The sequence below is a fragment of the Mauremys mutica genome, chromosome 6, assembly GCF_020497125.1.
Source record: "Mauremys mutica isolate MM-2020 ecotype Southern chromosome 6, ASM2049712v1, whole genome shotgun sequence".
NCBI classification, from domain to species: domain Eukaryota; kingdom Metazoa; phylum Chordata; order Testudines; family Geoemydidae; genus Mauremys; species Mauremys mutica.
The window spans coordinates 36424305-36437765 of record NC_059077.1 but is presented as its reverse complement, the minus strand read 5'-3'; the positions used below and the strand labels follow the sequence as shown (position 1 = coordinate 36437765).

Below are 13461 nucleotides of genomic sequence, written 5' to 3'. Positions count from 1 at the left end.
AGATTAATGAAGTTAAAAGATGGAAATGTTTTTCTGTGTAGTTTGAGATTTTGAGGCGTTTTCATAAAAAAAAGTATTGAATTTTAAGCTTCCGGTTCTCAAAAGGAAAAGGAGGCTGGCATTAAGACTTAAACTGTAGACACTCTCTTGTAGATGGAATAATTGTAGTTTATTTTTACTTTAATTTCTCACAGTAGGGGCTTTGCAGTAAAACACATCCTATTGGAAAAGACTACCAAGTTTTAAATGCATAGTTCTAGACTGCGTGGCACAGGAAAGCATATTTTTACTGACTTGTATAGCTGAGATTTGCTTTGTTTGTTTGTTTATTTTGTAAGTAGTTGAATTAGTAATGTCAAGCTTTTGCTGTGAAGTTTTGTTTAAACTGTATTTCTTCTTTTAGTTTCAGAAATCCTACCCTGAAGTGTATAAAGAACGATTTCCTACTCCTGAAAGCGAGGCAGTGCTGTTTCCGGAAAAAAATAAACAGAAACCACAACTGCTGATGTGGGCATTGAAAAAGCCTTTTCAACCATTTCAAAGAACCAGAAGTTTTCGAATGTAACATTTCTAGAGTCATTAGTGAACTGTATCTCAGTATATTAGTGATAGGATAGATCTTGTGCAAATGGAACCTAAACAGCATTTAACTACTGGAAAAACTTTAACTACTGAAACAGCGGGAAAAGGTTGTAATGGCAAAACATTTTGGAGGGGATGTTATATTGAACCATTATCAGTATTTTTGTCATTGGCTATTTTTAATGATTTGTTACTTTTAAGTACAAGATGGGTAATCATTCATAATGATTGATACGGAAAAAATTCTTTGCTTTTATACTTCTAGTTGTCATTTCAAGTCTTAGATGTATTTTTATGTGTATATTTCACTGTCTTGTTTGTCACTGGTCAACAGCATTTTTTCTGAAAAGGAGTATTATATTTGTTTATAGCTGGCATGCCGGAGGGATTAAAACATTGTACATACTTGAATGAACTTGAAACACTGGATCTTGTACTGAATTGCTGACTCTGTCTCAGGTAGTTGCCTTGATATATTTTATAATGCTGATTTCAACAGTGCCCTTTGTTTCCTCATTCACATGCTGCACTGGGGCCTGATCCAGCTCCTATTGAAGTTCCATTGACTTCATTGGTGCGTGGCCAGACCTTTGAAAACTCGCATGATCTTGCTAAATATAGCTGTACAAAATTAGTTACTAACAGGATGGAAGTTACACATTTTTATATGAAAATCAAATGCCTTATATTTTCTGTGAAAAGGGAGGTATTTACGGCAAGGTCAAAAATTAAATAAGAAGTATAGATTTTATTTTTAATGAGGATGCATTTGTTCTCAATAATGAATTCTACTGTTCTACTGTATACATTTTGGTTGTACTTGAACTGCAGCACTTCTAATGTTTTCAGTTATTAAAACAAAACTTTTTAAGGTAATTCTCTGGAGGCAGTGGGTTTCATCATAGCCTTCATATCTGTAATGAGCCACAGTTCTGAAACATTTCAGAGTGAAAGAGTTGAGTCTGAATCTCCACAGTGGACTCTATAGCAGGTTTGAGGGTGGTTTAAAAACCTTGATCAATTTCCCACTTTGAAGGAATATAAAATGGTTGGCTGTAATCTAGCCTTCACAACACTCTCTTGCTTTGCAAATGTGCTAATTAATCAAATTCATACCAGGATGTGCATTAAAAGGTTATTGGTTTAACAGAGTCAAAAAAAATTTTTTTCTGGCTTTGTGTTTTTGCTTCAACACTGTGATCCCACAAGCTCTCTTTCCCTTCTCCTTTGTCTCATGCATTAATCATTCTTGGACAGGAACTGAAACAACCACTCAGCTGACTTCCAAAGAGATAGGAAGATTTTATCATGAAAAGGCATGGTCACACATGGAGGAGAAAGGCCAGGATAAGAGAAGAATGGAAGACATGTTATGATTGGCACAATCTATATGAGGGCTGAAGGCCCGATCAATCAAGGTTATTTAGAGAGTGGACTTTCCCTGTCTGAAACAAAAATGTATCAATTTTAGCTCTAGTTAATCTTGTTTTACTATTCAAGCCTCTTGGAGTAATTTCTTCTCCTTCCCCATAAACTTGGACAGATTAACATGTAACGTTTTTAATTTGCCATATTCTCTAAAGCTTACATGCAAATGATGAACTTGGAAGATACAACTATAGTCTTCTATAAAATTTCCATTGGTCTGTTCTTCCCTCTTCAAATACTGAGTAATCCACTAAGTATAAGGCCCAAGCCCAGGTGATTATTCCACTTATCCAGTTGGACAGAATACTTTTCAGGGATAGTAGAAACACATTATAAGGGTTTGTGGGTAACCTTGGCGGAGCAGAAATCATTCCATATGTAATGTAGATGCCTTATTCCCTTGGCAGCAGGGATAGCTCTGTGCCATTGTCCTATGGGTTTTCTTATAGAGCTGTGTATTGCCCTGATTTTCCCCTTGGCATGAGCAGTCAGCCAATATTGAGGGCCTATCAGGTTGTTTCCATTAGAAAAAGAAAATGAGGTTAAACTTTATATAGCTTAAACTTCAGCTCATGCTTTGCTATGGTGGCCAGTACCGTGGCACGGTGGTTTCTGTTTCATTTATCCCTGTACAAAGGAACATGTACTAGTTCTTTCATTTATCCTGAATGCAGAGTGCTATTATTTGAGAGGTATGATGGACACAAAGAATATTCAAAGACAATTTCATCTACTTGGTAAATGTTATATGCCTCTTTATGGGCTAAGGGATTGTGTTATGGTTCCACAGGAAAGTTTTATGGGTTTCCTGCAGGAACTAAAATCACTGGAGGCAATTAATGCAAATCTGTAGGCTGGTAGCAAGCCTGGAGAAGCCTCTCCCCTTAGGGAAAATTGCACAGAGAGGTATGATGTGGTTTAAAAAAGCATAGCAAACAAAGAACTAAGAATCGTATGATGTGACCAGCCTGCCAGAGGAAGGGAGGTTACTCTCACCTAATTCACAAACTGACATGAGACTGTGATCCAGAGGGACTTAGCCTGCAAGACAACCTGAAATACTTTTAAGCCTGCCTCTCTATCCGTGAAAGATGATTGCCTGTTAAGTAAGACCTGCATATAAGCTGGTTTCAAGAAATATTTTCTCTGTAATGCTTTTGTTCTGAATAAATAGTACTTTGCTTTATGAAGGCTGGCTGGTCATTAGCTAATCTTGTCATTGCTCCTGAGAGAGCAGAGCTGTAGCTGGTGAACTATAACCAGACCTGAGGGTGTTCCCTGTGAATTGTAGGAGTCTGCAGCGTAAGGGCTTGGCTACACTTGCGAGTTACAGTGCATTAAAGCAGCCCTGGGCGCCCTAGCTCACTACCCGTCCACACTGGCAAGGCACATAGAGCACTCTGACTCCACGGCTAGAGCGCTCCTGGCACTCCACCTCGGTGAGAAGATTAACACTTGGTGCACATTGGATGAAACACCTAGGTGTCAGTGTGAATGAGGTGTTGCATTACTGCGCTCTGATCAGCCTCCAGAAATGTCCCATAATGCCCTTAAGTCAAGTGGCCACTCCTGTCATTGTTTTGGAATCACTGCATGCCGATATATGCCCTTTGGAAGCTCTGTTTCTGACAGCCGGCATGCTTATCTGCTCTGAGACAAAGCAACCATTACTGTGGAATGCTGTGTGTGAGAGAGAGGTCTGTTGCTGTCGGAACTTACAAGACAGCATGCTGACATGCTCTCAGCTCCCCAAAAACCCACTCTCTCTCTCCCCCCACATACACACTCCATTCCACCCCACCCCCTCATTTGAAAAGCATGTTGCAGCCACTTGCATGTGGGGATAGGTACCACAATGCACTGCTCTCTGTGGCCATTGCAAGAGCTGCTAATGTGACCACGCCAGTGCGCTTGCAGCTGTCAGTGTGGACAGATTGCAGCTCTTTTCCTACTATGCTCTACGAAGGCTGGTTTAACTCAAAGCGCTCTACATCTGCAAGTGTAGCCTGCCCTAAATCCCTGGTCAGGCAGGAGTGGATTGTATGATTCCATCCCAGGCAGGGTGACTGCTCAAGATCTGAGATGTGAGGTATCCCCAAGGAAACCACAGATCAGTCAAAGATTCAGTTACTGAGACACTTAGGACTTGTTTTCTGAAACTTGTTTCAGAAACAATTTTGCTTTTTAATCTCACAATAGTCTTAACAAGGCTTGGGCAAAGCACCACTTCCCACTCCTTTCCCAGTTTTTACTGGCTTTTCTCTTTTTTCCATCTTAAAGAAGGGAGTGTCAACAGCCTAACTGGCCATTTTTAAAAAATGAAATTGTTGCTGAGATAGATCGGCAGTGGTCTTCATCCTTCTTCTAAAGATCAATTTTACCATAAAGTATAAACTCCTTTTTATTACAGGTCATCTTTTTTTCTATCTGTAACCCATGCTAACACACTGGGCTCATTCTCCCACCTAGTGAGTAGATCACAGAGATTTATCTGCTACTGCCTCCAAGTTTATGGCACTGGTCCTTCAATTAAAGTATAGATTATGCTTTCAGATGGTTAGTTTAATCCCCACAGGCAACCCCTCCAGGGGTGTGAATGCACATGCATTTGCCAAATTAAAATATTTTGTACTGAACAGCTAAAGTGCTTTACGGTCCTTGCAATGTATGCCAGTATGTTACTATCTGTCAATTTGGATATGGGGATAGGGAAGCAGGAGTGTGCACTTTCCACAATGCAAAGTGATGGAGATGGGATGAGAATCCTAGGGAACCTGCTTCTGAACCTCATGCTCAAGTACTTGCCATTCACTTATTTCACATGAATTTTTAAAATGAACTCTTGCTGCTTTTTTGATTCTGACAAAAGAAGTGAGTTTCTATTCAAAATAAAGCTTTGTTGTGAAAATTAAATAACACAGACAAGGCCCCCCTTAACCGTCTGTCATGGGAAAGGAGCAGGATCATGTGCTTGTATCACCCAAGGATGATGAAGTATTTTTCATTCCATTTGTAATCAAGAAGGATGTTAAATGTCTACTAGGGATAAACAAATGTTTTAAAAAGAGCAGGCCTGGATAACTTGCACCCAAGAGTCTTAAAGGAGCTGACTGGGGAGTCCTGTGGCTTGCTAATGTTAATTTTTAATACATTTTGGAATACTAGGGAAATTTCAGAAGACTAGACGAGCACTAAAGTTATGCCACTATTCAAAATGGGTAAAGGGGGATGAGCCAGATCACTGACATCAATCCTGGGCAAAATAATGAAAAACCTGATATGAGAATGAATTAAAGGATAGGAATATAATTAATGCCAGTCAAGATGGCTTTATGGAAAACCAGACAAGCTGATAAAGGTGCCTGTAGAGATGTAATCTACTAGGACATTTGTAAAGCTTTTGACTTACTACTGCATGACATTGATTAAAAATTAGCACAATACAATATCAATAAAGCACACACACATTGATTAAGAAGTGGCCAACTCTCAAAAAGTAGTCATCAGTGGAATAAAACAGTAGGTGTTTCTAGTACTTTACAGGGATCGGTACTAGGCTGGATACTATTCAACATTTTCATCCATGATCCGGAAAGAAATATAATATCACTGCTGATACAATTTGCAAATGACACAAAGATTGGTGAAACTGTAAATGGTGAGGCTAGGGCAGGCATACAGAGCGATTGAGATTGCTGGTTAACTGGGTCCATTCAAATACAATGCATTTTAATACAGCCAAGTACAAAGTTATATACCTAGGAACAAGGAATCCAGGCATAACTACAGAATGTGGGGCTGTATTCTGGAAAACTGTCATGCTGAAAAGGATTTAGGGGTCATAGTGTACCAGCAACTCAACATGAGTTCCCAGTGTGATGCTGTGGCAAAAAGGTCTAATACAATCACTGCATGTGGAAACAGGAGTAGTGAGTAGGGGAAGGAAGGTGATTTTACCTCTGTATAGTATTAATGAGACTCATACTGGAATACTGCACTAAATGGTGTCAACATTTTAAAAAGAATGTTGAAAAATTGGAGAGTGCAGGAAAGAGCCACAAAAATGGGTGAAATTTAATGGAGTGTGATATACAAGAAGTCAGACTAAAAAAAATAAAAATGATTTAATGGTCCCTTCTGGCCTTAAACCGTGAATCTCCTCACATCAGGAACATAACTCTGTTCTAACTAATTTGTTTCACTTACAGAAGTTTAAGTTTGACAACAAACATCATTAAAAGTTTGGCTTGCTCTCCTATCCTGTAACAGGGACTGAGCAGGGAAATCCGCATGGGCCAGAAATACCTAGCTTATGTTCTACAGATTAAAACAATAACACCCTTGCAGGTATAGGAAAAGACAGGCCATCAGCTACAGCTAACAAGGCACAGGCGCTTCCCTCCCTACTCTAATTGTGGGGTAATGGAAGGCAGCTGTGCTCTTCCCAGGACTGTAGTCAGGCTAGCAGATAAGTCTTTTTGTTCTAATACAAGAGATCTCTACTGAGAAGGCAAGGGAAGGATAGAGACACTGAAGTATATTCTGCTGACTGGCTCCCAAATGCTAAGTATGTTTATTAATGTTTTCTTTGTTTTGCATTGGTTATGAACTTGATTGACACTTGGAAAGTGTGCCTTGGGGGCTAAGAACGTATTTAGTGTTTATCTGGGGTAATGTGTAACTACTCTGAGTAAATTTTCTATTCCAGACATCGGTTTCACTTAGACATCAAAAGTGATATGATGAATTGTCTCTTGTACCAGTATTAGCCTTGGGCCTCCTATGCTTCCTTTCTCATAGCTATGTTTTTTTTTTCCTGTATGATAATGATACTTAGATCTAGCACATGACTCTATAGAATTTTAGGATTAGTTTATAGTGAGAGAAGCTTCTTGAAATTCAGTTGCACTTCCTGACACTCCTTAATTTTTGGCAGGGGACTGTCTAGCCCCTGGAATCCCCTGCCTTAGGAGGCTGGAAAGATGGATTAAAAAAGCAACTGTGTGTGTGTTTTCTACCTGGTCTTTGCCTTCTGTTATCAAGATTTATTATGCAATTTTAATATTTAAATATAATGCTCATGCTTAGAGCAAACATTATTAAAAGCAGCTATCTTATGTTCTATCTTTACATTTAAATTGCAGAGGGAGGGTGAGTTGCTGGATAGTTCATTCTCTGATGAATATGTGTTTGTAAAGTATCAGAGGGATAGCCGTTTTAGTCTGGTTCTGTAAAAGCAGCAAAGAATCCTGTGGCACCTTATAGACTAACAGACGTTTTGCAGCATGCATCCGAAGAAGTGGGTATTCACCCACGAAAGCTCATGCTGCCAAACGGCTGTTAGTCTGTTAGTCTATAAGGTGCCACAGGATTCTTTGCTGCTTTATGTGTTTGTAGTGTCAGCTACAAAGAGATAGTAAGCAGCCTTGGTGATGGAACCTACATTAAATATCTGGGCTTTGAAAGGATCCTTCCTCCCCCGGCAATACACAAGTGTGTGTGTGTGGCCTCTGTTTTAGGAGTTCTTGTTTAATAATTCGTGATTCGGCTAGAGGTCAAAATCTTCCCAGTAGAGGTCAGCCTTGTGACATTATTCTACCTATATAACAGAAGGAAAAGAATGGGGACAGAGTTGTGTAGTTACTTGTAGTGCACTCTGTACAGATCTTACTTTATAAAATGAAACTGAAATTCCACACTCTTTGCCATATCAGAACTGGTCTGATATTACTGCTTTACAGTTACAGTATCTTCAAAACCCCCTCCCCCCCACCCAGTAAACTCTCCTTACATGGCACAGAAATGCCTATTGCTTGTTTAAACAAAAACAAACTGTATCTCTCAATATCCTGCCTATCAGCATAATAAACAAACATCCAGCTGCTGATTTGGTTGAACAGAACAGGGCTGTATTTCCAGTGTTACAGAACTGGCTGTGAAGCTAAATTTAAAAACAAAATCAAGAGTGAATACTAAAAAATAAACTGTTTAAATAGGGTTTTTTTGTTCTTTGAAATACCATCTTCAAACATTTCTACTTTATCAAAACATAGAGCGGCACTCCCATGTTTATAATGATACATTTAATTAACATATTTGTTTTATGTTCCTGGTTTGTGCCCTAGCATCACTCATAAGTTCAACAACACTCAGTATTCCCAAAGTTTTAATTGTAGAGTCACTTTCAGAGACACAACATAAACATGACACTTTTATTAGACTTCCTGCAAAAACATGGAGTTTTGTTTGTGATGATGGTAGAATTCCTCCACTCCTGCACTTGGCCTGGTCGCTGGTTACCTTGGACCGCTGAGTCCAGGACATAGTAACTTGGGGCTATACCCTGCAGTTTAAGGATATCCCTGCTTCCCGCCCCCCTGCTTCTCCATCCCTCTTCAGGGACCCCTCTCACGAGCAACTTCTGGTTCAGGAGGTTGACAAGCTCCTGCAGTTGGGGGCCGTGGACACAATTCCATGGGACATGGAAGGCAGAGGAGTCTACTCCTGTTACTTCCTAATCTCGAAGGCCAAGGTGGGGCTTCATACCCATCCTAGACCTACCTGGCCTCAAGTCTCTCATGAAATTGAAGTTCCACATGGTCTCCCTGGCCTCCATTATCCCCTCCCTGGATCCGGGACTTAGAGGATGCTTACTTCCATATCTCCATATTCCCAGGATGCAGACAGTTCCTGCATTTCATAGTGGCTGGGCGCCACTTCCAGCTCACAGTGCTACCCTTTGGCCTGTCCTTGCCCCCGCAGAGTGTTTACAAAATGAGTGGCACCAGTAACGGCTTACCTCAGACATCAGGGGGGTGAGGGTTGTCCAGATCTTTCTGTACCTCAATGACTGGCTCATCAGGGGCAGGTCTCTGGGTAAAGTGCGGAGAAGTCTTGATTTGGTACGCTCCACCTGCAATGACTTGGGCCTGTTAATAAACACAGAAAAGACCACCTTAATGCCAGTCCAGCATGAACCAGGGCCTTCCTTCCAGAAGCACGCTTTCAAGCCATGGTGGATCTCATTGCCCAAGTGACGAGACATCCCATTACCATGGCCCACACTTGCCTGCGGCTGATGGGCCACATGGCAGCGTGCATGTACATAGTCAGGCACACCTGGCTTTGTCTGCAATCTCTGCAAACATGGCTAGCAATGGTTTACATTCTCAGCAGGCACCCCCTGGACCGACTCTCGTCCTTGAACTGGTGGCTAGACCCCAAGTCAGTGCTGCAGGGGGTTCCCTTTGTGTCCCCATCACTGTTGCTCATCCTGGTCTCGGACGCATTGGATCTGGGCTGGGGAGCCCACCTGGATGAGCTCAGCACCCAAAGTCGCTGGATGCAGCACGACTTAACTCTTCATATCAACATCGGGGAGCTCAAGGCAGTGCACCTGTCAGGCATTTTTGCCTGACCTAAAAGGAAAGGCGGTGCAGGACCTCACGGACAACACAGCTGCGATGTATTCCATCAACAGGCAGGGCGCTGCCAGGTCCTCGGTCCTGTGTCAGGAGGCACTCATGTCCATTCCATTACCTGCCCTCCTGCCCCTCTGTCAGAGTTGTCGGCAAGAAGGAACTGAGAGGGCATGGGTTGGCAGCGCCTGATATACTGTGGTGTGAGTTATGAAAGGTAGGTAACTGTTTGTTTTTTCTCCCCAGATTAGGCAATTATGCCCCCCCCCAACCTTGGCAGATGACTTTAAACAGTTTCAAGAGCTGTTCAAGAGAGTCGCACAAAGCCAAGACATCCCGCTAGAGGAGGTAAAGACAAACTAGCACAAGCTGGTACAAATATTGCAACCCGCATCTACTTCCACGATTGCCCTTCCCATCAACCAGGCCCTCTTGGATCCAGTGGAGACAGTCTGGCAGACACCTGCTTCTATTCTGCCCATCTGCAAAAGAACAGATAGAATATATTACGTGCCATCCCAGGGAGAACACTATTTCTATTTGTGCACCTGCCTGCCAACTCTCTAGTTGTCAAGGCAGTAAATCATCATAACAAACAGCCACAATTCAGGGTTACACCCCATGACAAAGAACACAAAAGACTTGACTTGTTCGGACACAAAGTATATTCCTCTGGCACTCTTCAGTTTCGAGTGGCCAATTATTCAGCACTACTGGCCAAACGTGACTATGATAACTATGGGAAACTTGCCCAGTTCACATCTGAGCTCCCAAAGGAAAAATAGACACAATTCCAGGCCATTGTCAATGAGGGTCAGCTCATATCCAAAACAGCCCTTCAGGCAGCATTGGACACAGCAGACATGGCAGCCACAGCAGTAATAATGTGACGTGCCTCAGGGATATCAAAAAAATCCAGACAAAAGTAGAGGACTTACCTTTTGACAGGGAACAACTCTTCTATCAGAAGACAGATGAGGTGCTTCATTCAGTGAAGGACTTTTGGGTCACACTCCACACTTTAAGGACTTACATCCGCCCCTGCAAAGAGAAGGAGATACCAATCATATCAGAGACCTAGAGACTCCTCAAACAGGCAACGGCAACAGCAACGATATGATAACCAACACCAGCATCAACCATCACAACGCTGGCAAACACTTCAATCTCATGCGCCGACTTCTCAGTCAGCACCTCCAAAACCACAATTTTGAAAAGTTGGTCAAGGGTCTGAATGACCTCCCTCATGAAACGGCGCTCACGCCCAACCCCTCCCCAATTTTTGGCCATCTACTCTGGCCCTTTTACCACATCTGGGCCACATAACATCAGACCAATGGATGTTGGAAGTTATCAAGTCGGGATATACTAACCCCTTTACCTCCCGCCCACCTACCCTACTCACTTCCCCGTCCCTCTTCAGGGACCTTATTCTAGCACCTACTACAACAAGAAGTTGATCATCTTCTACAACTAGGTGCCATGGAACAAGTACCGCTACAATTCAGAGGGAAGGGATTCTATGCCCATTACTTCCTGACCCAGAAGAAGATCTGGGGATGGAGATCCATCCTGGATCTATGGAAGCTCAACAAGTTCATCAGATCCCAAAAGTTCAAGATGGTCATATTCGGTACGATACTACCAGCACTGCAACATGGCCTGTTTTTAAGCCTTATACCTCCAAGATGCTTATTTCCATATCGCCATTCATCTTGCTCACAGGAAATTTCTACGATTCATGGTAGGTCAAGAACACTTCCAATACAGAGTGCTACCATTTGGCCTATCCACAGTACCAACAGCCTTCTCCAAAACTCTAGTGATGGTAGCGACACATCTACGCAAACAGGGAATAATGATTTTCCCCTACCTGGACGATTGCCTTATCAAAGGCCCAACTCTACGAGACACAATTGATGCAGTTCAGTCCACTATCACACTATTCCAGGACTGGGTCTACAAATAAATGAATTGAAATCAACCATAAACCCAGTCCAAAACCTGGACTTTATCGGGGCACACCTCGACTCCATAGAAGCCAAGGCATCATTACTCCTTACCAGATTCAAAAACCTCACTAACCTCATCTCAGAGGTACAAGTCAGTTGTAGGATAGTGCAAGCCCAAACTTGACAATAACTAGGACACATGGCGGCCATGATGTTTGTGGTATGATGTGCAAGACCTTCCTGGTGGTCCAGTGGTTAGGATTTGGCACTTTCACTGCCATGGTCTGGGTTCAATTCCCAGTCAGGGAAAAGTGACTTTAAATCATAAACCGCTTCAGTTATTCTCCAAGACTATATGTAAATGTCCGCTGTTGGGGTTCGCCCCTCTCTGGGGCGGCTGGGAGTCGGGCCACCTCACTACACGAGTCCAGTGCACTGGCAAATTAGCCTGGTGGGGTAGGGAACAGCCAGGAGCTCAGGCCCTCAGGCAGGGGCTGAGCAAAGTGTCTCGTATTGGAAGCCCAGGCCCTAGGTCAGGGCTGGGCAACAACCAGTAGTTCAGGGCTCAGACCCTCAGTTCAGTAAGTTTAAGCCCAGGCTCCTGGGCCTGAGCGTTGGGGCGAGGGGGAGACTGCCACCCATGAGTGGGGTGGCAGGGGGACACAGGCCCGCCCACTCCTCTGCATCCCAGCCCGGGGACCTAACAGCGGCAGGCAGCCTGCTGCTGTACCAGTGGGGATCCTGGCTGCAACACACTGACATTGGCTCTGGGTGTGCTGCAGCCAGACTAGGGTCAGCTGCCCCCAGGCTACTTCTGACCTCCCCCTCTACCGGTACCTGTGTCTCAGCGGCGTCTTCCACAGCGTCCCACACCATGGGCTCCTCGGGATACTGAGCGAGAGGCAAACTGGGCATCTCCTTGGGGTCCCTTTGTACCAGTTGTCTTAGGGGCTTTTCCAGCGTCTGGTCGGCGTCCAGTCTCCACAGGTATGGCCAGTCCTCGGGTCGGTTGCAGGCAGCAGGAGTCTCCCCAGCAGGAGCTAGGGCATCAGCGTCTGGCCTCTCCAGCAGCCAGGCAGCTTCTGAGCCCTGGGGCTGGGCTTTTATACTTCCTGCCCTGTGCTTTGACCTCTGAGGGGCTGGCGCAGGCTCCAGTGACTCCGCCCACTTTGGCGTCCGTAAGGGCTCGTCCCTCTTTGGGGCAGCTGGGAGCCAGGCCGCCTCACTACACTACATATGGGATGCCTACCAGGTTGGTTAAGCACAGTATACATACCAAGCAAACACAATCTACAGAAATGGCTCACAGTTCCACCAAATGTCCTGAACTTATTACAATGGTGGACAAGACCACAAAATGTCTGTATGGGTATTCCTTTCCAACAGGAACCCCCGACAACAGTGATCATCACAGATGCCTCACTGATAGGCTGGGGTGCACACATGTGTCAACACACAATACAGGGAAAATGGTCTCCGGGAGACACTCAACTGCAAATCAATTTGCTAGAGGTATGTGCAGTCTGTAAGGCCTGCAAACATTTCCCACCTCCTATACAGAACAAATCCATTTGAATTATGACTGACAATATCACCTGCATGTTCTACATCAACAGGCATGGAGGAGCTCGCTCACATTCTTTATGCATAGAAGCCATGAGACTTTGGAATTGGTGCATAAAACACAACGTAAACATCTCAGTGTGTTACCTGCCAGGCTGTCAGAATGCGACAGCAGACATGCTCAGCCGGTACTTCTCTCAGGATCACAAATGGGAGATGAACGGAGAGGTCTCGAGTTCAGTCTTCAAACGGTGGGGCACTCCCACCATTGACCTGTTCGCATCCCCGATTAATCGTAAATGCATGATGTTCTGCTCAAGAGCAGGACTGGGACTACTGTCCTTAGGGGATGCCTTCCTCCTCAAATGGGAGGCACAACTCTTGTATGTTTTCACCGACACCAGTGATATCATGTGTGATACACAAGATACGAGCAGACAGGGCCAACGTTATCCTTATAGTCCCAACATGGCCCAGACAGGCTGTCAGGGTTCCCTCCCCTGACTCTGAACTATGGG

At 43.7% G+C, this 13461-nt stretch overlaps 1 protein-coding gene and 1 non-coding gene across 3 annotated transcripts in view; both read left to right on the top strand.

Annotated features, from left to right (window-relative positions):
* The window catches only part of DEPDC1B (DEP domain containing 1B), a 58775-nt gene extending 55653 nt beyond the window's left edge, over positions 1–3122 (top strand). For both annotated transcript variants that reach the window (XM_045020066.1, XM_045020068.1), the window contains one exon: positions 404–3122. In XM_045020066.1, coding sequence (XP_044876001.1) covers positions 404–565 — 162 coding nt within the window. In that variant the 3' untranslated portion in view covers positions 566–3122. The remainder of the gene's footprint in view (positions 1–403) is intronic.
* An 8495-nt stretch (positions 3123–11617) lies between these two features.
* Positions 11618–11689, top strand: TRNAE-UUC. Its single transcript has one exon. It is a non-coding gene; the product is annotated as a tRNA-Glu (tRNA).
* The last annotated feature ends 1772 nt before the right edge of the window (positions 11690–13461 follow it).